The 25,091-nt window shown below is 44.7% G+C and overlaps 1 protein-coding gene across 1 annotated transcript in view; it reads right to left on the bottom strand.

Annotated features, from left to right (window-relative positions):
- TMEFF2 (transmembrane protein with EGF like and two follistatin like domains 2) overlaps nucleotides 1–25,038 on the bottom strand; it is a 125,703-nt gene extending 100,665 nt beyond the window's left edge. Inside the window, exons 1-4 of the mRNA XM_032114970.1 lie at nucleotides 24,595–25,038; nucleotides 23,106–23,215; nucleotides 17,196–17,325; nucleotides 14,388–14,414 (exon numbers count right to left, since the gene is read on the bottom strand). Of these exons, the coding sequence (XP_031970861.1) occupies nucleotides 14,388–14,414; nucleotides 17,196–17,325; nucleotides 23,106–23,215; nucleotides 24,595–24,778 (451 nt within the window). The 5' untranslated portion in view covers nucleotides 24,779–25,038. The remainder of the gene's footprint in view (nucleotides 1–14,387; nucleotides 14,415–17,195; nucleotides 17,326–23,105; nucleotides 23,216–24,594) is intronic.
- Nucleotides 25,039–25,091: the final 53 nt, after the last annotated feature.

Below are 25,091 nucleotides of genomic sequence, written 5' to 3' on the forward strand. Positions count from 1 at the left end.
GCTTATTGTCTTCTAATTATCAACACAGCAATTTGATCTGCATCCCGATTAAGGCACTGCCCTGACTTCTAACACCAGAGCAACGCCTGTGGTGGTGTACTGATTTCTCAAGCAGTAAGCAGTTTGCTGTTGTCTCACATCCCCAAGGCACAAATAAGCAGATGCTGCATTAAAGCTTGTTTTACAAAACTGCTTCTGTTGTGGTATACATTTTTAATATACTGACTGCATTACAGCAAAAACTTCCAGGGCCAGTAAACTCCGACAAATTCATTAGCAAAACCAGCTTCTCAATTAAATCTAGCTGAAGACTAAATCTAGATGAAAATTACTGTCCAGCAGCAGCTGAAATGAGTGAAAAGGTTGATCATGTTTGCCCCACGTGAGCTAGGCTCAGTTTACCACCCCAGTTTTCTGAATGTCAGTTGGGATTGCTTCTCATCAAGGATGGGCTTCACTGACCTTTCTCTTCTTTTTCTCACAAGGATACTGTGGTTGGCTTAAAAGCTTGAATTTTTTTTACAAAATTGCAATTCTGAATGTAAAAGCAGAGGCACAGCTTTTCATAGTCAGAATGGTTTCTACGCAGAAGGCACTAGTAGGGAAATGTTTTGGAGCACGCCCTAACACACTTTCATTCAAGGGTAGGTTTAAAGGATCAGAAATTACACCACCTGTTTTTGAAAGACAAGCTAAAGGAAAAAGCAACATTTTCACTCTCTTTGGCTTATTTGCATTTCTTACCTACATTCTTCTCCCTCAGTTGACATTGTCAGCTGCAGGATGACAAGTGAAGAGCACCTCCGGAGTACTCTCTAGCTAATCCTCTACAATGCCTGTAAACTATACATTGAGGCGCTGGTTACAACAGGAGCTCTTAAAAAGCACGTATTTTGTCCTTCCTCCAAAGAGAGGGGAATCTTTGTTGAGCATTTTGATGAAACTCAAGCTAGGAGAGGATTATAATTCTCAAAGTATTTGTTTAATGGCAGTGTAATGTAAAACATACAAAAAATTAATCTGGCCAGCAGCAGACTAAGGTTTAGATAAATCATCTGGTGGCTGCCTCTGGTGAACGAGACATTTGTCGTAATGGTGTTTATGGCATAACTGGCTGCTATTGCCGAGAGCCATGTTCCAGCAGCCTTGTGTGACCGCCTACCTTAAAGGAAGAGAAGTTCTGTAACACAACCTGCAGGATTACTGTCTTTTATGAAACTCTCTGGCACTAAATCTTTCCAGACAATAACAGTGCAACCACAGCAAGAAGGATGAGAACAGAAGAGCTTTCCCTTCCTCACCACTGGTTATTTCTTCTGTGCTTCACTGTGTTCCCTCACCACCTCTCTTGGATGTATTCAGCATGTGTCCCAAAGGGTCACCAGGCCAGGGTGCTCTGCAGTGTCCCCTGCCTCTCCTGTTTATGTACAAACATGACCATGACAGTGCGCTTACTTTTGTCTCCACAAGGTGATGGCACCTTCACCACCATTCTTCCCCCTCATGGGAGGTAAGGAAGATGAGAACTGCTTATAAGCTCAGCTGAGATACCAAGGTGAACCAGTCCAACCCCTTATGAATAACGCTAAAAGTTGTACTAAGTCCTAAAAAACAAAAAGAATTTCACTGCCTGCCCCACTCCGAGACACTGCCATCTGCCAAGTGACATGACTAAATGAATTCTCCATGCCATTAATTTAAGACTGGAATTTGCTGGGATTTATACAGTGACACTTGTACCATACATGCTAGCACCTACTACCATTGTACAAGTAATTGGGCACTAATTTAACCTGACCTTAGCAACTTGTGCAGTCTGACAGCTCCCTGTGCAGTTTACTGCAGTCAGATCAGAGTCTGCTGGGGATCTTATGCTCCTTCTTCATCCCTCCAAATTAATAGCATTTCATCAGTTAGTTCTACAATGCCATTAAACACAGGAACAGCAGAGACAACTGAGGCCCTGATCCTGAAGGCACAGCGCTTTTATGGGAAAGGAGAAAATGCAGATTATATGCCTAGCCACCACGTATTATCTAAAACAAATGGGGGTGCATATTCCTAATTATATAGATTGCACCAGTAATCTCTTCAAGAAGATACATCTTGTGTAATACGATGAAAGATTGATTGCTTGTGCCACCATTTTTTTCTGCCCCTAGCAGCTGTTTAATTCCCTAGTTAAGACAGAGCAAAATCCCTCCTTCCTATGAAGTTGAAAAGCAATCTAGCAGGAAAACCTAAAGATGAAGACAGGAAAATACGGTGAAGTAGCCTGGGGAATTCCCAGGGTACTATGTGTAGAGGTTTCTTCCCATTTGTTTATCAACTTTAAGCCTTCTTGTGTTCTGCATTTGTAATTGTTTGCAGATAACTGTAATGCTCTCAAAAGTTACTTCAGATATTCTTTCCAATACATAAATCACTGACAGATTTTCTCATCATTACTTCCAAATTAAGGGTACTTATTTGCCCACCCTAGCACTGGCTTGGGACTGTAACAAATCCTAGATTATTCTCAGTGTAGCTGATCTCTGTAAAACAGGTTTACCTTAACATAACTGCACATGGAAATCAAGAGGTTCTCTTTTAACCAACAAATGTAGCACAGGAGTTGAGATGGAAAGGAGGTACCTAAACCTCAGGTAGAGGGTAGATGGATAGGCACAAAGAAAACAGAAAATCCTGTGGAAGACTGCCCGGTACCAGCTCATGCCTGTTAAAACTGCTCTTTTCAAGTAAGAATGAATGCCTAAAACCCAAAACTTTTTACTTCATACGTATTATTGTCAATTCAAAAGTGGCTCATGGTAGTGTTTTCAAATAGAAAGGGAATCCAAGAAAATCTTCCTGACAATAGAAGGAAAATTTCAGACTAAAAGCAGCTGTTATGCAGCTAAGAGCATCCAGAAAAGGGTTCCTTATAGCAGAGGTGCTAGTGCATGCTGCACCTTTGTATCCTGAGCCCATAAGTAACACTAATGGGTTCAGAGACAGATTTACTCTACTGGTTTTAAAAGAGTTCCTCTCTGTGTAAAATGCTCTCTTTTCAACAAAAACCCCAAAGTTATTGCTGCTGCCTATAGACACTGCTTAGTCATTTGGCACCCTTACCTTTAGGAGATTGATGAAACGTTGAGATTGAGGGCCTCAGATCTGATGAAGCACATTTTTCCAGGATCCCACACCACAGGAAAATGCAACCTTCCCCTGTTGACACAATGGAACCTGGCCTGGCCCAAACACTACCACAGCAAGGGAACAGTCACCACCACAGGGGCAGGAGGAGAAAAACCCCAGGAGGAAACCAGAAAGAACTCCAACAGCAAGGATGGAGCCAGGCTCGGCACGGGCCTGATCCCTGACATCTCATGCTTTGACTGTGTAACTTGCTGGGTGCCCTCAGTTCCCCTCTCCTTTTGGGAAATACAAGGGGTGCAAAAGCAGCTATAGGCAGTATCCAAGGGAGCTGGGTCAGGAGGGGCTTGTGATGACAAAGGTGCCTGGGCAAGTGTCAGTTTTTCCACGCTGCTGTCTAGGTAGATCCCTGGCACACGGACAGCTCAGCCAGGCCATCTTATCCATGAGCTGTGCTGCCACAGTGTCATCTGCTGAGCCTCTCCAGTGCTGCCTGCAAAGGCTTCACAGGGCACTCCTCCTGCCAGCTTTTAAATGGCCCCTGCTGCTGTTCCTGTGCCACCTGAGGGAATGGCAGGACCCTGCCCCTGAAGTTCTGAGCCACTTTGCTGAGCTTTCATTTCCAGCACAGATACACAGGTGCATCACCACCACTGATCCCAGCATACCAGGTCCTGCGAAGAGAGACAGGACACCAGGACACTCCTTGCACAAATGGGGCAGGGGAGACTTGTCCATAGCCCATGGTGTCCTGTACTACGGGGCTGAGTGTCCAGCTGAGAGGGGACAGCACTGCTCTGCCATGCCACAGGATGCTGGAGGCAGGATCCAGGTGACAGCACCCAATACTCACCATGGCAGAGCTCACAGCTTTGCAAACACTCAAATGCTCCATTTCTCAGGGATTGCTATACAAGGGCAGGGGACTGTTCTGCACATTACTAGCAAAAGCTTTCAGAGAGCCAAGGAAGAAAGAAAAGACTAACAACATCTTTCAAAAATATTTGAGAGAACCTGTGCCAAAATCTCCTTGGATGTGTATCCATTACTAAGCACGAGAAGTGAATTGCTGCTGCCATGCAGAGGGTGCTGCGTGCTGGTCACGGTCTAAAAGCACTGATGCAGCAATAAGAACAGCTTAATTGCCAAGAAGCTTCCATATTAATAGCAGAATTTTTGGTCAGAAACACGTGAAAGCCTGTAGGCTTTGGAGCAGTAAAATAGAACTGGGGCCGTATGGTGGCAGAACAAAGTCTGCTGAAGAATTTTGTATTTTCTGCCTTTGACAGGGACTTTCCAGAGCTGTCAGCTGCGCTGCAGAATTAGAAACCTGACATTGCAGCAATCAGTTTTTAGATTTCAAGCTGTTCAAATGACTTGTCTCCAGGGAGGAATACGCAGCATGCAGGAATCAATAGTGGAACAGGTAAAGATCCAGTGTACAAGGGCAGCCGCCCCAACACCACACCACACCCCAGCCAGCCAGGCACATCTGCCAAAAAGAAGTCCTGGGAGAGGATGACAGGAAAACTTGCTCTCTCTCTGAATCAGTACCAGAGGGGTGCTTTAGACAATTCACTACATTTGTGAGATTGCAGCTTGATTATATTTGCTTCCACCTTACAGATTGATCTTCCACACGCCCTCAGTTCACACTACGCCAGTGCTCCGAGCCACTTGAAGAGATTATAAAAGAGCCTCTTTTATCATATCCTCACCTCTGAATGCGTTACAAGTGACACCGCTTAATTTTAGCCAATCTGAACAGCTAATTAGATGTAAACAGATTGAAAAATTGTATACATGGGACAACTCATTTTTCAAAAGGCCACTAATCTAAACAAACCTGAGTCCATCAATTCACTTCAACATTTGTCTAAATGAATTACAGCACAGACCTGTCCTGCACTGGCCTTGTGATTCATGTAAGAGGCTTCCTCCTCTTTTGATGAAAATTTCAAGCACTGTACAAAAGAATAAGCTATTTATTTATCAAGGCCCTATTATAACAAATATGAAGATGTCTCTCTGTCTGAGTCTAGTGGACAAGGTATATGAGCCAAAGCAATTCCAGCCTGCCCCAGTACCTTCTCTCTTGCCTCCCAATCACACACACACCACATCAAACACAGGGAAGCTCTCTGTAGTAACAGATAAAAATCAAATTCTATTTAATCATCATCAATACTGGTTGGAACTTCAGAGCTCTTTGGGTGTGATCCTCCCCTGGAGAAATGAGGAGGAAAAAAATCCTGGACAGATCCTCCAGAGACATCTGGTGATCCTCCTCCCCTTTAGGACTCCCTCCAAGCACCAGCTGGAGCAGACCAGTAAATACACTGGGAATCAGGGAAGCAGTGCAGGACAAAGAGAGGCCCAAAGGGGCCCGTCACAACTCAGATGAGATCAGGAGCTACTGAAGTTATCCAGTGCCTGGCAACATAGAGAAGTGTTAGGATGAAATGCACTGTAGTGTGGCCTATTTTTTAATACAGAGCAATTAGCAGAGCATTATGCATGAAGTTTTCCACTTGCTACTAAAGCCCACATTGCTTCCACTACCTGCAGATGTAAATGTACACAGTGAGATGGGAGAGGGCAGAGAAACACACTTGTGTGGATTCTGAAATGAGCAAACACACCCACATAATCAATCCCTTTCTGGACTGCTTAGCACAGCAATCCTGCTGAACAAAATAGGCTAAACTCTGCCTATTTCATGTGTAAACTAATTTATGGTACCTAGAACTAAGGGTCTGCTGAGCATGTTCTTCCATGTGACAGAGGCTCTGGACTTTCAAATTCATCCTCATTTGAGCAGAGCAATGCAGACATCCAAGGGTCAAAACCTCAAGCACTGCAGAATCCTACATAACTTTTAATCACTTACTTCATTGTGCTATTGCCTTCCTTTAAAAACACACATATAAACTTCACTCAGAGTTTGTCTAGCTTTAATTGCCAGCCCAGCATCTCATTAGACCTTTGTCTGTCAGCCTAAAGAGCCCTGCTGCTCGTTTGAGTTCCCCACGCTGGTACTTACTGATGGTGACCTAAGCAACCCCTTCCTTTCCTTTCCCCTGACAAAGCCTAAGGCATCAAAGCTTTCAGGGCTGCATTTGCTCGGCAGCCACGCCCTTGACTGTACACCGCCTGCTTCCCCTCCTTCTCAGGGCCTTTGGAGCTGCAGCCACCTCCTCTGGTAAAGGTGGAGGTACTCTGACATCCTTACGCCTGCTCAAGAGTCTGATTCGTAAACATACCAGTGGCCCTTTGCCGTGCCGCGTTTGCAGAGCACTCTCTACCAAAACTCAGCTTTCTTTGGAGCATCACTGTTCCCAGTGGCGTTTTCCCACTCACTTTCTGCTTTCTTGTCTTTGCTCTGTGGTTGAGGCTTTATGTTTGGCCACATTAAAGGACTTGTACCAGAGTACAAGTGGTGTAAATCAGAGCGGGTTGAAACAGTGAACCACTCATTTCTTATTTCCCCAGAGATACCTTTTGATACCTGATCAGTGAGAAAAGTATGTGCCCACCTAGGCCACTGCTAAAACAAACAAATAAATAAAGAGCATAAGGCTGATCGCTTTGCTGTCCATCTAACAATGATAAATCCACTTGTAATTACATCCTGAAAGGCAGCTTTTACTCCGCTAATTGCATACCACGTCAATTTTGCATGATTCTTGTTCCTTAATCATAGTGTCATGTAGCAGCATGCCAAATGCTTCACCGACATCCACGTACACTATATCAACCAAACTTGTAGCTTCATAAATAACATTTCAATTAGTTGACAGAATCTATTACATCAGCCCATATTGCTCAGCATTAATTCTCATTTATTTCTTTATTGAGCAGGTCTGGGACTGCATGCCCTGTTCTACCTCAATCAATGTCAGATTGGCAGGCCTATAAATATCTGACGTTTTCCCCCCCTTTACTCTTTTTAATACCTACACATGTACATTCTCTCAGACCTTTAGAACTTTCCCATGTTCTTGGGTTTACGAATAACCAACATTAAAATTCCTCAACTAGCTTTCTTTACACTGCTACCTGCAAGATATATGGGGCTGCAGGGGTAAAAAGAGACCTGCTTTGGTATCTGCTTTTTTAATGGGCTTAAATAGGCACCATCATTATCTAACTCTCATGCAGGTAGAACAAATGGGATCAAGAAGTCCAAGGCATTAAAAAATTCACCTGAAATAACATGGAATGGTTTTGACTCTTCTTCCCTGAGTTGTGGTATTTTCGTGCCTCAGTTTAGAGATCTCCCTACTGTCAAACACTTTGGGCTTCTATTCAAGAATTCTCCTGAGCAACAAGCAAAATGTTTATTTTAAATTAGAAACTAAGCATTTTCTACAAAGCTATTAAAAAACCTGGGCTAAAAGACTTGTGGCAACATCTTAAGAACTGGTAATGCTCTCCCATAAAATTCTAACTCATCTGGATTTGATTATGAGCTGCTCTGGATTCCTGGGCTTGCACCACACTCATTAAGCTTGTCCTCTGTGTGTGTGCATTTACATAAAGTAGGTGGCTGTCTCCAGTTTGCTAAGTCTCTAGGAATCAGTTGTGCCCTTCCTGCAGATAAGCTCCCACTGACTTCAAAAATAGCAGGCAAAATTTCTGGTTTCATTTCCCAGTCTCTGAAAGGAAAGAAAACGTCTTAGACAAAAGGGAATTTAAACATCCAGTGCAGAATGTATTAAATTTGCCAGATGCAGCTGAGGTCTGAAATGCAGGAGTCACAGAAAGCAAATACATGAACCTTTAGAGAGACTTGGCAGTTCTCATCCCATTTGTTATTTTTTAAGATCTCATGAGAGCATCTAACAAAATCCCGTGTCACACCAAAACCGGTTCAAAGCGAGTGCACAGTGAATCAGCTTCTCCAATCACTAAACCTCAGAATATATAATGACGAGATGCATAAGGATCTGAAGTGGTTCTGGTCAGTCCCAGGCTGCCTCAGATCCCACTTGTGCAAAACATCCACATTCAGAAGAAAAATTCAAAAGTCAATGGCATTTAAGCATGTGATAGAAATGAGGCACGTGCTTGAACACGTGCTCTTGCCCCATGAAATAAGGTGTTTGTAGAATGCTTGGAAGAGCCATTTGAAAGTTAAAACCAATTTCTTTTCTCTGTGGAAGAAATCCCTGCATAAAAAAGCAGAACAGTGGGCTAGATTTGCCCCTCACTGTCATCATGGCTAATCTCTAGTGACTCCACAGTTGTCACAAGGAAAATTAATCCAGGTTTACAGAGATGTAGCAGACAAATCTAGACCATGACATCTCTCTCTTGCTGTGTTTACAAGAACAGACCAATAAATGAGTATTTGTGATCGAGCGCTCCCTTTTTAATCTGTTTGCTGGAGTATCATAGGATTTGTTTGATGATTTCATGACTTAGTTATTCATGGATTTACAGATTGCACGATTAGACAGCACATTTTGGATTTTTTTTTCTCTGTTTCTATGCAGAGAAGCAATTTTGACTTCTAAAGCAAAACCAGGGCATCCTCAGTATTTTTTGATGTAGGTGAGCATCTTCCATTCATAGAATCCCTGTGTAGCTCTGAACTACTTACACAAAGTGCCAAAAACCTAAAGGATTGCATAATGCAGGAAAGAGGCTATGAATGAACGTCATTCATACTTCTCGCCTACAGAAGTCTGGGGATCTTCATGGCATCTTCTATTCATTTTCTCCAGTTTTGCATGAATGGCTGAAAACGGGCCACAACTCTTTCACTACCCGTCAGCTGTTCCCCGTGGCATTCCTCAGTGTCGACAGCCTGCTTGATGGGACCAGGAACACAGCAAGGACTTCTGCCCATCAATAACGCAGCAAGCACAGGTACAGAATGCACCACTTTTCATTGGGTCTTTGCATTCTAGCTTCAGGAGCAGCACGCAAAACACAGGAAGAACCCAGGCAACTAAATCCAAACCCAACATCTTCCAGGGCTGGTACATTATCTATAACCCTGGAGAGCTTCTAGGAGATATGGGGATTTGCTCAAACATCTCAGCCTAGCAGGGTCAATGAGCTCAGTACTTAGCTCAAATGAGAGCCTAAGAGAAATCCAAAAACTGGTATCCTGGTCATCTCCATACCTTCCTAGGATTTTCTGAAACTGCTACTGCACCCTACCCAGCACAAAATGCCCCTGGCAGGGGTCTAGAAGTCAGGCACTTGTGAACGCCCAAGTGCTTCTCTTCTAGTCAACAAAAACATATGGGAACTTCATCCTTTCCTGATTTTTAAAGGCCACAAAGAGACATGAACTGCCTTTCCCTGACCTAACTCTTATATAGGTCAGATGAGCACCAGCCCTGAACTGGAAGTCATGTAATCATGTTAGGACAGCGAAGAGCCTGAGCTAATAAACCCGGCCTTTCAAAGAGCTTATTGGTTTGGGCTCAGTGCCATGCTGAGGTTAACAAGGTAAAAACCCGTTTAACAAAGGAGACATATTTGACCATCCACAGTTAGGTCAATCATTTAAGATTTAAACATTCCCTCCAGAGGTATTTACCCAGTCAGTGCACGTTGCTTACAGTTGATTCTGGACATTCTGTTGCTGCTTTAAATTATATCTCCCAAATCAAATTAGGGTAGAAGAAGCTTTCCTATTTCCTTACTGCAGTTGACAATTGCACATGGGGTCAGCAAATATTCTAAATTCACGTGAGAGAAGCTTGAATCACCTATTAAACCCAGGAAAAGCATCTGTAGCTCAAAATATGAACACCTTTCCAAGGCTAAACTAGAACAGCCAGAGTATTCTGTATATTGGGAACATGTGTGTATGTGTGTGTTTATCAGCACTGCATTTTATACAGTGCTTCATTCAAACCAATATACACTCCAGGTTTTATGGTGTATTTTGGCTCAAGTGCGATTGCTAGGACAGCGTTTACAGCAATATTCACCGTGTTCTGCATAGGCCTGCCCATCAATCAACACTGTAATAAAACAGAAAGGGAAATCACTGGAAAAGCAGCAGAGCTGCTGAATTCAAGTAAGCCATACAAAAACAGCATGGAGACAAATGCAAATGCAGCTGGGTCAAAGTAGCCATTTACCTGTTGATTAAAGGAAAAAAAAAAAGTATATACATGCTGCGTTACGGTTTGCCTTAAAAAAAATAACATAGGCTTCAAAGTGTTAATTTTTTCCTCCCTATTTTCTCTGGGTTAGTGTCTCAAGATGACTGCTGCTCCATACAGATTTATAATATGTATGTGTTTATTCACACATCTCTAAGTCAACAGGAAAGGCAGACCAGAATACCAAATCTATCATTAAATCTACATGTTGGCACCTACAAAGAGCTGCAGGACTTCATTTTTTTTCCAGCTAAGATTGAAAGAACGAACAAACAAACAAGCCACGCTCATCCTTAAAATACACACACAAAGCAAGAGAGGCAGAGAGAGGCGGAAAAGAAGGTGGCTTGTAAGGTTGTTGGTTTTCAGGTTTGTCTAACAGATCAGGAATAAATTTAAGAGCAGTATAATCTCTGAATCTTTCTGGATGTCATATGGGTTTGCTGACAAACATTGGGGTTCAAAAGCCCCAGCACTGGCTTGGCTCTGAAGCAGCATGTGCTATTCCCAATTCAGACACTGAAGCGTGATGCAGCTTCCAGCCCTTGCCCAGCTTGGATATCCAGACTGCTTCACAGTTTTTATTTCTCTCCCTCTCTGTGAAGAAGTGCCTCACAGTGTCAGGGTGTACCATGCTGGAGTCCTAATCTTAGAATTAGCATCTAGATGCTACTGTAAAATAAATGGTGATGATGGTATTGATGAATTATCACTCGTTTGGTTGGTTTATTTTAATTTTGCTTTATTCTAGATCATAAAGAATTAACATAAATTCAAACTAGGATAAGATCTGTGTACCTAGGACCCCATAGAATTCCCACTGAAGTCATCAGGACTTGAACGGAAATTGAAGGAGATTCTGAAACTAATTCAAGGTAGGTGCTTATGCACTGCAATGGAGGGGGTCACAGCAACACCCAGCGTGACAGTCACCCCCAGTGAATCCATCAGACTGTGAATGAAAGCCAGTCAACAGAGCTGGGAGTGCAGACAATGCAGGGAGGGCAAAGAAGTGCTCAGTGTGAAAATGAAACCAAGGAGAGATGTTCTTAGCCCATTAAGAGCTATAATGAAATACAGCATCTTGAGTTTGTTGCTGTTAGAAGGAAGCCAGGAAACGAGCAAGAATTCATTATAAAGCTGCTCAAGACCAAAACATGAATCATTGGGTTCTAAAAAAACCCAGTTGTCTAGAGAATGGCATAGATGAAAATGAATGGAATCTCTTTAAATTACTCTCTGTATAAAGTCTTTCACATCCATCCTTTCTGGCTTTCTGATTAGTATCTTTCTGGGATATGGGTTTTTAAATAATTCCACACCATACTCCCAGCTTCTGCAATCAAAACACTGAAATGGCTCTTGATTCTGCATTTTTCATCTTCATTTACAGGGAAAAATGTCTTCTGCAGTAAGAAACTCGAACACCTACTGTCCTACCCATCTACTGGGTATCCCCAAAAGTGTATGCTGAAGGGTCAGTAATCAAATGAGATTAAGATCTCCTCATCACTGTACAAATAAGGGGACTTTTATATGTTATTGCTGCATAGAAGAGGATTAAATCACCTCTGGAAAGCCCTCAAGATCAGTAAAATGCTGAAAAGCTGGGACCTCTCTGATGTCAGCATCCCTGATAGGAGAGCAAAAAACCCCAAATCCCACACAGTAAATTGAGAAGACTTCCCTGCAAACCCAGATGGGAAACACAGCCTCTGGCTGTTTTGTTCATGCTCTGACCAGTGTCCTGAGAAAAGGAGGCTTGTATGACCACACGGTGTGCTTATCTGCATCTGTCCCTTGCACCAACCCCTTTCCAGCTCTTCTGAGCCCTTTAGCAATTATAGCTTCATGTGAAAAGCTCCACTGAAGGAGCAGCAGTATTGGGAGCTGAACTGGTGTCAGTCATGGGGGAAACCACCTGGAAAGTTGCCATGTTTTAAGAACCAGAAAAACACAACTTGAATTAATTTGTTACTGGATGTGTACCTCATCAGACCAAAGAAATCCAACCAAGAGATACAAGCCTGTTGAAAACTTGGTTCCCTTATCTCCCAGCTGGCTGGCTGGCAGGGTCCCTGTGGCAGGAGTTCTGATAAAAAAGATGCTGCACTGGTTACTCTGTTAACTGAGACCGCTTGGAGAAGCACAAGAAAGAAAGAATTTTCAGGAAAAATCAGAAACACAAGATTGCCTAAGACCTCAGGTTCCTTATGGGAACATGCCCCACTCATGACTGCTGGAGTGGATTTTACAAGGCTTACTGTGATGACATCCAAAATTTATTACAGCTTTTACAACAAGACCATGTCTAGTAAAGAACGATGTAGTGACAGTATTTACTTGCCTGGATTTAGCTTCTTTGGCTTCTTAGGGCACATAAATATACTTTTGTACTTCAAGAACAGCCATAGCTGCCTACTAAATCTTGAATAATACAAGGCAGCTTTGTAGACCTTTAAACACATGTCCCAACTTGGTTCCGTCTCATTCACAAATCTGCTTCCTTACTACCTGCGCAATCAGCCCCAAGGCCCTGCTCTGCTCATCTTCTGCCGACCTTAACTTCTAAAATGAAACTGTTTGGAAATCATGCTTTTTAACTCCTATGCTTTCTGAGAATGGAATTCATTACCTTCAGAAAGTGGCCAAGTTTGTTTTCCCACCTCCTCAGTTACCAAACAAAGTGAAAACCTTATCTGTCTTCCTTGATACGTGCGTGATGAATTTCGTACAACTTCATTCGAAAACCAATTTATTGACCATTGGTGTGTAAATCCTATCATACATATAAATCAAATTGTAAATTTCTGATAAGCACTGAAAAAGGTATTTTTCTGGTGTAATGGTTTAAAAAGACAATTTACAAGGACATCAGAGTAAAATAGGAATAGCTGGAAAAAACTAGCAATATTTCACGTTGCAGTTTTTGGGGAGCCAGACTTGAAGCATCTTGAAGTGACCTGAGTTCCAGAAAACAGCCTGAGTCTGATGTCAGAAAATCAGCCCCCTTGAAGTGCCTCATGCTCATGTTGTTGACCTTTTCACAGGTAAAAATAATATGTTCCATACACATTGTGCTTGCTGATATCCTGGTTACCAAAATTAAACAACGACTAGGGGATACTTTGCCAAGTAACGTGACTGCATTTGAAAAACCTGAACCCAACCAGGAGCAGCCACAAAACTGGGTCAGGGCCCAGCCCTGCTGTCTGTGTCATGCCAAAAGCTGGCTCAGCTGCTGGTGGCTGCCCCAGCCAGAGGAGCCCAGCAGCCTCCCCGCCTGATGCTGGCCTTGCCCTTGCCCTGCCATGGGGCTCCTTGAGCTTATCAGGGAGCTGGGGCAGAATGAAGGGAACTCTCAAGGACAACCTTCCCCAGGTACCCAGACTAGCCCTGGCCCTCCCAGGGAAGCCTGACCTACAAGCCCTAAAAGCCACACTCCCTACCCCGAGGCAGGGCACTACCCAGACCCAACACTTGTGCTTCCAAGAAGGACTGCTGTCAGGCAAGCAAATCCATTAATGACTGCAGCAAGAAATAAAAAAAATAAACCCAAAATAAACCCCAACTTAAATGCTAGTTTACCTACATTTTACAGTATTCCCCATATGCCACAAAGGGCTCAGGCTATTTCCACATTCAGTTTTGCTGTTGCTGTTCTTACAAAAACACATTCTTCTTTCCCTGTGACATTTCTTCATATCTTTGAAAGAATGCTCTCTGCTACCACAAAATATTTGGCTTGAATCCTCCAGTGAGGAGGAGCCAAGGGTTTGGCTCATGTTTTAAAAACAAAAGAAATATTACCCTAAACATAAAACAAATGAGTGCAACTGTAACAGTAGATGGAGATAGAGCTCCTAGCACAACCTATGAATAATTCCAAGTCCCATTAGAAGTAACACAGCTTTCTGAATTTCCCTAGAAAACAGCATGTCATGATTAGGTTCCAGCTTGACTGAAATGCAAAATACCACTTTTTTCAAAGACAGAGCTGAACGAAAGACAATATGTAGTGCAACAACTAAATTGCAAAGCATATTCACTCAGAATCCGAAATTGTGGAAGACAATGTGTGTACACAAAAGTACAGAGATATTAAAAGAGGGCTCTTACCTCCGTCCCCAGATCCTGAGCCAGCATCTGAAAAAAGAACAGAAAGAAATTTACATTCATGTGCTCCAGTATGTCCTGTGAGCATGCAAAGCAAGTGTACAGTGTACCTCGTGTTAGATGGCATCCCTGGGTAAATTATAGAGATCTAATCTGAATGTAATTCACTCAAGCCATCTTTCTCGTGTTTCCATTTCTTTTTTTTTCTTCAAAGTCTCTGTATCAGATGAAAATAACGTAAGCCATAGAATACTGCAATGTCCTTAGCAATCTCTAATTTGTTTTGTTGTATTTAGACCGATATATCTTTGTTATCAACAGTTGTGCAAAGTTATTCCACTTGGTCAATACCAAATCCTCACCAAGGAAATATTTTAAAATCCATTTGTTTCAGAAGACACCAATTGTAAATTCATATCATTATCTTTAGAAAACAGTGACATCTCATCAGATCATGACTAGCTGGAATAAACCATTAAATTACTATTATTCAAAGTCATCAGATAAATTATTAAAATGTCATTTTTCTCAAGGTTGTTGCTGAGTTTCAAAACTGTTGCTGAGTGCTTTCTTTTTCCTCTGCTCGACATTTTGTTGCCTGGAATGATGAGAGTCACAAACTTAGAAAGTGCAACATCACAAAATTGCCAAGCCCAGAGCTTCAGTAAGAAACTTTGTAAGCAAGGCAAAGCACGGAAATGCACTCCTGGAGGGTTACCAAAAATAACACCAAAGAGTAGTTTCTTCTGCAGGGAAGGGAGGGTGGCTGCCATCCTATCCTTCCCCTTAGTGCAACAGTTATGCCTTTATCAGCATCACGATTAAGCGAAAGAGTTTGGAAAAGCTGCTTTGGGATCAAAGTACCCTATGAACTGTTAGATCTCATTTACTGGCAGCAAGGTCTGGTGGATCTGAACTTGCACATGCCATCACTGCTCAAAACTAAGAAAGAAAAAGAAAATCTTTGCTAAATAATTTGTTGCAAGAATTGCTTCAAATGGTAGATTTATCCAGCAAGGCTGCGAAGGACAGATGCAAAAGGTGGCTGAAAAGGGGAATAGAAATAATGGTGTTTTCCCAGCGACCATGTCCTGAATTTTCCCGATCTCATCTTTTGTCCTGATGCTCCTTCCCAAATGAACTGCTGAGGAAAGAGCAAAGAAAGGTGTCTGCATTGCAGAGCCCTCATGGCTCTGGGAAGTGCTGCTTTTCCAGGTGTGACAGATCTCCCCAGCACGGAAGAAGAAATAAACATCTGCTCTCGCCTGCCTGCCACAGTGAGCCACCACGTTCTCTGGCTCCCTGGAGGAAAAGGACCTCGTGTTTCGCCTCCTGCCCCACCCTTCAGTGCCCAGACCCCTGCCAGGCATGGCCACAAGGGCTGCTCACTGCCACTTCTCCCAGAAGCCCAGGTCTCTTCTGGGGGTTCTTGAGCACCCTCTCTCTCTGCCCCATCCCATAGGGAAAACCTAAGGAAAACGGCTGCTCCCCTCTCAACTGAACTCCTCCTTGAAAGAAGGAAAAAGAGGCCAAAGACCTTGATCAAGACTTCAGGAAAACTTTTTTTCCCCCCCCTTCTCTGTTTCTGAAATCCACAATGTATTTCAAAGGAACGCTGCCAACACAGTCATTGCCAGCAGGCAAACAAGTTTCAGAAAAGTTGTAGCAATGTGCTGAAATTATCCCTTTAATCAAAACGTTTGAACCCAGAAAAGACCAGTTGCTGTGCTGAGAGAATTTACTAAATTGAACAAATCCTACACCACAGTAGGTTTTGTCAGCCTGAACTCCATTTAATACCAATTTATGGACAAAAAAATTGCAGCATATGTTTTTTTCTTCTTGAAAATTGTCAGGTAACAGCTTCAGAGAAGAACAACATTTCCAGGGAAAGGAGTTTATTTTCTCTCAGGTGTATGAAACATGAAATTACTGAACTGAAAAAAGTTTGTCTAATGTACTTTTTATTGACTCCTCCATCCTCAGCCAAGAAAAAATTCTGCTTTAAGTTTAAAGAACTCTCTCAAGAACAAAGGCTTACTCCTGCTCTTTTCAAGTCAACTTCACTGCCCACCTCTAACAGATACTGAGCACAAAAGAAAAACATCAAGAACTCCTGCACATAAGCAACTCGGTTTTCCTGACATATTTTGCTCATTCACCTTTCTACCTGTTCCATAAAAGCTGAGATATAAACAGCTCACGAGGCTCAGAGTTAAGCAAAGCTGCCTTATATGCCAGTCAGTTTTCACAAGGTGGCACAGACCTGTTTGTTTTGTGTGCTTTGGACTAAATCTTCAGCTGGTGTAAATTGGGAGGACTCATTACAACCAGTGGTCTGGTTCCTGTACCAGCTAGGAATCTGGCCCTATAAGGTTAAGGAAAAACCTAAGAAACTGGATTGCAGGCAATAATGCTCCAGTTCTCTCCAGATTATGGAGAGGTTTGTGGTAATCCAGATGCCCATTTATCAGACATCTGCTCACTTAATCTGTTACCAGTTCACTTGTCATAACAGCTCAGAAGTGTACGCAGGGCACAGGATGATCAGGAGCACAAGATACAAATTAAAAAAGAAATCTACTTCTGTGCTGAACTCTTCCGAACAGTGCCAGGGGTACAGTGTATCATGGACTGTGAGCCTATACTAAGTTACTTTAAAGGGAATGATGGCAGTGACTTCTCATGCCCCAAACTGCAAAGAATTAACCCGTAATGAATCCAAAGCAAGAATTCAAATGGCCATCCACAGGCCATTTTCCTGGGGGGCATGGCAAGGTGGGCAGGCAGCCTGGAGTGAGTTATACGTACCAGTGGCACACGATCCCTCGGACACCAGCAGGATTTCACTCTGCTGCTTGCAGGCAGCCTGTTTCAAGTAGCACTCATTCTGGTAGGTGTCACCATTGGAGCCACACACGGGCACGTAGTCATTGTTACACTGATGGGAAAGGACAGAGAGCAGCAGTGTTAGTCACACGAGCAGGGGGCATGGCACCCATTCAGGTGTCCCCACACACACGCCCTGCTCCTTCCCAGCATTAAAACCCTAGGAAAACAACTGAGAGGGAAACACTGACAATCCTGTCCTCACCTTTACAGCCACTAAGAGAGAGAGAGGGAGGGGTATTTTTAAAAAGAAACATCAGACTTGAAGAGATTAGGGGAAAGGTAGTCTGAACGTGCAAAGTGTTCAGTAAGTACCCCAGAGAGGTCTCTCACTGCCAGCAGGAGCAGGGGGCATACCCAGGGAAGGAATATGGGCAAGGTGAATGACTCCCCACATCTGCAGTAACAGCTCCTGTGTTTCCATCGGATGGCTCCAGACAAATGGTCATGAACAGGCTCTCTCTATCCCTCCTCCTGCACACACACGCCCTCAGTGCTACGGAGGTCTGCACACACACAAGTGTGTGTCTAGCTATTTAAGTACTGACTGGACACAGGGAAATTATTTCTGAGACACCAACGATCAAAGTCCATCCCTCTTTCTGCACAGACATTCCCGTTCCTGGCAAGCTGCAGCTGGGATGCTCCACAAAGGTCCAAGCTCTCCCCACGGTGGCCAGTGGGCAGGGGCGGCAGCACTGCAGAGAGCTCAGCCAGTGCACAAGTTTCTCACACCACGCACCCCTGCTTTGGCTCAAACTCCTGCTGAGCTCTGCTTGATTTCCTCTACCACTGGAAGACAGTTTTTCCCCTTCTCGTTCATTTAAAAAAATAACCATTTCATTTTATACTGGAAATTGGGCAACCTACCGGGTGCATTTATCACAAGATAATCATGCTTGGAGGCTTAGAAATACTTGGATGTGCCCTGTACATGGCAATTATACCAGGGATATGATTATCTCGTGATTACCCTACTCCTGGTATGCCTCATTGTTTAATTAGAACAAATGGAATTATCACAATTATTATTTACAAATGCTCACCTCTGCCTAAATCCAAGTAAAAATTTAGAAGAAATCGTACATCCTATTTAGCTGTATTATGCCACAAAGTCTGAGGTGTGTTTGTTGGGCACAATGTAAAACACAGAACTGAAATATCAGGGATATTAACGTCAAAAATGCTTTAAACTGAATGACTACAGAAGTGATTAACACAAACAATTGCATAGATTGCATTAATTGCAGGCCTCCACACAGAGCAGCTGCCAAGAAATTATTCATAGTTGGTCAGAGTGACATTTTGATTGGGCCAAAACAAATGACATTTTCCTTTTGCATTGTATTCTCTTAAATCTTCCCAAGCTGTTGCCCACCCCCAGCACCCTCTTCCCTCAGAACAAGGAAGAAAAACAGCAGCCACAACAGTAGAAATCCTCTCCTTCTGCTCCTCACAAAGGGCTCCATGCAGAGATTTTAAACTGTTGATTAAAAATGTTTCTAGGCTATTTTCACCATTATGTTCCAAATGTGAGCAATGTTTCAAGCATAAAATGCCAACTTCATCCAGAAGCTCAACAGCAATTGCTGGAGGCCGATCTGGAATACATAACCAGGACAATTAACACAATTGTGCTTATTTTTTAAAGCATGAAGCGTCAAATCATGCTTACTTTAGGTGTAATATCTGCTTGTCACCCAAGGATTTGTGAGGAATTTGGCCTGGAGTATCTCAACAGGCTTTGTTACATGCAGAAACGAGGTCGGAGTCTTTGCCCAAGAAATACAGCGGCAACTTCTGTGCCCGAGAAACATAAAGGCAACTCCTCTGCTGGTTTTGCCCAGAGCGGGGGACGATCTTTCACACTGACTCAGCTGCAGATCTGAAAGGCCAGACAGCCCCACATAAATGGTGAATTCCTGATCCACGGAAAGGAGTGCTACGAGCTAGGCTGGAACTTCTTCCAAAGCTTGGCAATTTTAAAATGCATTTGAGAGACACCAGAATCCCAGGAAGTATGAGTCCACTCTTCCCACCAGCACCTTTGAAAAACTAGCATTCAGATGGAAAAGGCAGGAGCCACAGGGAGCAAGGGAGGGTTATCTTCCAGATGGATCCTGCCTTGGCTTTGAGCTGGAAACTGTAGTGGAAGTTACCCAGGGAAGAAAACAAGACCACTGAGGAGAGGGTTGTGATGTTTGTCACCAGGTGGTTCCTAACCCACTACAGCTAGACTCTTGTACTTGCCCATGCTGAATCCTGTACTCACAGCTCATCACTATCACAAAGTACTTGCTGCTACTACTGGAGAATATCAGGTGTTGAATGTCAGTTTCCTCAGTCTAGAGACATGCTTTTGTCATTGGTTTAGGGGTCAATAGACCAGGCCCTAGATGTAGGAATGATTCTTCATCCCCAAGTAAGGACTGATCAAGCCCTTAGGGAAATCCCTGTCAAAACTAAACCCAGCAGCACAGTGCCACACTGTCCACTTCTCTCTTATACATGCCAGTTTTTAAAATACAGCTGTAGAGCAGGGAAATAGATGCCATCCAATTCAGCCAAGTGTCAGGCAAAGGCTGCCTTCCTCAGCACCTGCAGCCTTGAGTGTCCACTGCCACAGCCAGGGACAAAGCAGCTTTGGGAGTCTTTGGGCCAGTACTGAGCACTGAAAGCAGGTGATTTGTTTCCTAAAGATAATGGTAACCTGTGTAACTCGTCCTCCTGGTAACACCGTTAAAAGCTTGACCTTCTCCTACTTTCACGGATCAACTACTCCCAAAATGCCACCCAACTCTTGAACCAAGTAGCCCAAAAATATATTCCAGAAATACAACAAAGCTGGAAGTCAGAAAGGTGATGTTGCAGCTCCACAAACACTGAAGCACGTGGAAGATTCAACATGCATGAAAACAGGACTCCATCTTTCCATAAAAAACAGTGACTTGTCCACAGTCTTGTTGACTCAAGAGAAAAGACACTGATGGAAATAGCTGGAATATTTTTTTGATAAGCTCATGAAATGTAAGAGGGAAGAGCCCAGCTGCCAGACTGGTGGCTTTGGGCAAACAGGTACAGACCCCAGCAAGCCATGTCTCCAACCACATGCCTGCTGGCACAGCTCTACACCTTGTGTTGGACCCACTGAGCCTGAGGGAAGGGAGGGGTGGTGGTTTCCCTCACGCTCAGCCCTCCGGCTGGAGCCAGCACTGTGCCAGTGCCTTCTCTGCCTGCCAGAACCGAAGTCTGGGCTTGTCCTGCACAGGGGATGGGTCTGCATCTCCTGATCAGAGTGGGACATGGTGTTTCTCAATGAAATACATGTCCTGCTGTGAGGTGTCACAGCAGACTGTGACAAGAGAACCAGCCAATATGAACCTCTTTCTCAGCACATGCCTGCTGGCTCTCCAGTTGGAAGTCTAACTTGGATGTTCCGGAGCAGTCTGATCATATTCACCCCTTCAAATAAAAACAAATTCATTTTAACTCCACTTGGACAGACACGAAGCATCTGTGATTCTGGTTTGAACAAACCCAAAGAAAGACTGCAGAAGCTCTGCTCCCCACTTTTGTGTTCTTCAGCCCCTCAAGGCAAAGGCTGGTCAGCCCAGAACTCTTCATCAGTACAGAAGCAAAATGAGCTCTCCATCCTTGTCTATTCCCTCAAATTTCTGAAGAAAACAAAACACAGTTACAGTGATGAGGAGTCTGCTACTGATTTGCTCACTATCACCACAAAGAGTTGTCACTGAAATGGGAGCCCTGAATTCTGATGGGGGCCCCCTTACTCATGACATAAATTACCTGCGCAGCTCTGCCTCACTTAGCCAGCTTCAGACACCACACTAGAAATTAATTTTCTACTCCAGTGGCATATCTTTTTGGCTTGTCACACTGTCCACTGATGTTACAAGAGAAGCTAACATCCCCCCAAGCTCTGCCTGTATCAAAGTGCTCGCGTTTGACTACAGAAGCCCGGCACCACACTGCCCTGGGCAGCGCTGGCACAGCATCAGCCACAGGTAATTTGCCCTCCAAGGTCACAGTCAGCCCTGCGGCTCCACAGAGGGCTCACAGCAAGACAAAGAGCTCTGAGTGTTTACAGGGCCTGATCCAAAGGCCACTGAAACCAAAGATTGCTGTTGATTTCAACCTATTGCCCAGTGATTGGGCCCACAATTGCCTGACTCATTCTTTTGATCTTATTTACATATCCATATACCAACTACCTGATTTCCTTAAATCTGTTTCAACTTCCCCCTACAGAACTGCTAAACTCAGCATACTTGTAGTGTTCACCTCTCAAAGAGGGGACCACACAGCCTGGAGAGATTTACTTAGCTTCATTTACCCCAGATCACCAGGCATCAGCACCCTGCCTTGGAAAAACAGTGCTCCCAATGCCTTCTTCCCCGCCGACAGCAATATCTGAATTAGCACCCTCCAGGCTATGAGTTCACTGCTTTATGCCACATGGCAACATCACACAGGGACCAAAGACAAGACCCAAGCACTCTCAGTGGCTGCTCTAAGTTCCCAAGGCTCATGGCACAACATCTGCCCTGGCTTACCACCAGGCAATGGGACAAGTCACAGACGTTTCACTGCCTTACAGATTTTTCTTCGAAAGAGGAAACAGACCAGACCATAACCCTTATACCATTGCATATGCTGAGCCAAGGCAAATGCTCAGAACAGCATTCTCACACTGAAATTTTGATTGCACGCAAACTCCAAATGGAATAAAAGACTCCCATGGTCAATATGAATTCCCTTCCAACATGGGAAACACAAGCATTTTGGAACTACTGTCTTGCTCTCATTAGAGAAAATTCCTTCTTTGTTTAAAATGAAGGAAATTATCACTTGGGTTTTTTCTCCGAAGGAACATTTGGCTCCAGAAATATAAACGATACTTGCTATGCTTCAAAGTGAATAGTCTATCAAAGCTCAATATTAACATAATCATTACAGATGTGCACAATCTTGAGCTGTGCACTATTTGGCCTGCTCTACTGTAAACACTCAAATCAGCATTCTAAGTTTCACAACTGCACAAATCCACATTAAAATGCAGAGAAACACTGGGGCGTAAACACACGTACAATCCTGTGCTGGTACATGCTTTAAACTCCTTTAATTTGTGCGGTTTCTATTCAGGTCATTATTTAAAGACCAGCTGTTTTGAGAGTTAGCTAAAACATTAAATGGAATCGTTCATAATGAAATCGTCGGACTTTGAGAATGGCTCAGGTTTAGATGTAGCTGCAAGAGAAAGAGAGAAGAAATAGAAGGAAAACCCCCTACTACTCAGTAATAGCTCTCCTAAAACTATATAAAACCTAAAGGAAGTTCATCATTTTGGAACAGAGGGATTGCTCCTTAATCTGATCAGCTGGGCAGATAAACAGGCAGAAGCATTGTCACTATGCAGCCCTTCCTGAAAATATTGCATAAGCACATTACAGATCCATTTCTTTAACTAGATCAGAACTCCGAACACAATAAGCCATGATCTGTATCAGAAATGAATTTAGAAAGGACTCTAAATCCTTGTTAAAAGGGCAGAGATGAAAAATCAGAAATGTACAACCTGGAACTGCAGACCAGAATGGACATTTAAAGCCACAGCGTCTGCATTTTCCCAGAGAAACTTATGTCTTCTTGACACCAGTTGGTTCTCCTGCCAGCTTTTATACACGCTGCCAGGTTTTCCCTCTAACTTCTCTGCACATAGAGAAATAAATTGCCAAGTGATAGGTTATAAAGGGAGACCCTTGTTTTGTATTCTCATTAGTGAATTAGAGAACGAAATATCAATCTTCTTACCTTGAACTGACAGACACAAGTCACACTGTCTCCAATCCTTAAACACTCCCCATCAAATTTACAGGTATTGGTGTCGCAGAGAAAGAGATCATTTTCTCTGTCATCGTAACCTCAAATGTAAAGAGAGGAAAGAAAAAAGTCAGCTTTGGTCTAGCAAGAGGAACAATACGGAATAATGGCATTTTAATGCACATAGCACAACAACCTTGTTGATGAAGTGATAGAGTCCAGATTTTCTTTTGTCCTTCCCTGTCCTCAGCTTTTCACTTTTCCTCTTGCTTCTCCCTCAGTGTTTCTCTGAGTTCTTATCCCCCACTACCTCACCGACTTTTTTTTCTATTTCACGGATTGGGCTTCCTCAAAAGTCACCCTGTAATTATGCTATTTCATGGCTCTGGGTTGGAAATGTCACTAGCTTATCCCTATCCGATCACAAATCTGTTGGACAAAAGTCCAAATTGGAATTTCTCCAGCCCATGACACAACAAAGCCCCCAGTAATAAAGACAAACAGGCTGTGTGTTTTCTGCGATGGTCTGCCTGATCCCAATGAAGATTGATGACCTCTAAGTTAACAGGAGAAGTGCCAGGTTCCCCACGAGCCGATGAGTGAACCGAGCTCTTTGCCTTCATATTCTCCGGGAAAAACCAACAGATCTGACTGAAGATTCAGTTCACGAATACAAGCATGAATTTCAGATTTCGCTAGCTGACTTCCCACTCCAACAGCGAGTGGCAAGACACTAAACAAAACAGCTATATCCGACTCCAAACCCATTAAGATCTGAATCCATTGATTTTTTAAAAAACATCCGAGTGCTCTTAACCATATCGCTACATGTTTAAAACGAAGAGCTCACAGCGCAAATTCCCCCCGATCTAACACGTCATGTGCGATGCACACAGTACCCCAAATAACGCTCTTCCCCTCAGAAGGCTACTACAGTCTAATTTCCCAGTTAATTTACGCACTGGAGAATGGCCAGCTCCTAACCTACATAGGAAACCCGTTACAAAGGTCAGCCCGACTTTAAGGAACAGGCAGCGGGTTCCCGGTGTCGCGGCGCCCATACCCCGATCCGCTCTCCGTTCGGTGCGCACGGCAACAGCCGCCCGCAGGTTGCGCACACGCGGCGCCGTATCCCCGCGCCCCGCTCCCGCAGCCGAGCGCCCCGTTCCAGCGCAGAGCCGGGGCTCTCTCTCTGCCCGGGGAGCCGCCCGCACCGGCGGAGGGCGCGGCTGCCGCGCCCGGCGCCGCGGAGTAAGGGGCAAGCGGGGCCCCGGGGGCTGCGGTCGCACCGGGAGCGGCGGCGAGCCCCGACGCCCGGGACTTTTAGCCTTCGCTGTTCCCGTGCATTCAACGGGACGTGGCATCACCCTCTGAAGTTGCCTCCCCAGGGCTCGTCCGCGCAACTCCGAGCGCCCGGCGGGGCACGGCGGGGCTGCCGGGACGCTCGGCGGGGACGGGCGCGGGGTGCTCCGGTGCTTACCGGAGCAGTTCCAGCCGGTGGGCGTCTGGCAGTCACTTAAGGAGGTAGGGAAGGCCGCCAGCTTGTCGGGGCGGGCGAGGACGAGCAGCACGGCGGGCAGCAGCAGCCAGCAGCAGCAGTCGCAGAGCGTCCAGCCGCCGCCGCCGCCGCACTGCCGGGGCGGGGAGGGCTCCCAGGGCACCATGACTTCTTAACTCAACTCTCCGGCGGCGGCGTGCCCCCCGGGCGGCGCGGCGGGCGGCAGGGACGGGCGGCGGGGCCGCTGGGCATCCCGGGGCCCCGGCCGGCGGCGGCAGCGGGTCAGCGAGCGGCGGCCGGGCGCTACGCTGGGGCGAGCGGCGGAGCCCGGCGGGGCGGCGCGGGGGTGCGGGCGGCGGCGGGGCGGGGAGCGGCTGCCATAGGGGCCGGGCGGCGGGGAGCGGGGGGAGGGCGCGGAGGGGCCGCCGCCGCGCAGCCGCCGCCGCCGCCGCCTGCCCCGCTCTGCCGCCCGCATCCCT

Source organism: Corvus moneduloides, chromosome 7, assembly GCF_009650955.1.
Source record: "Corvus moneduloides isolate bCorMon1 chromosome 7, bCorMon1.pri, whole genome shotgun sequence".
In the NCBI taxonomy this organism is placed as follows: Eukaryota; Metazoa; Chordata; class Aves; order Passeriformes; family Corvidae; genus Corvus; species Corvus moneduloides.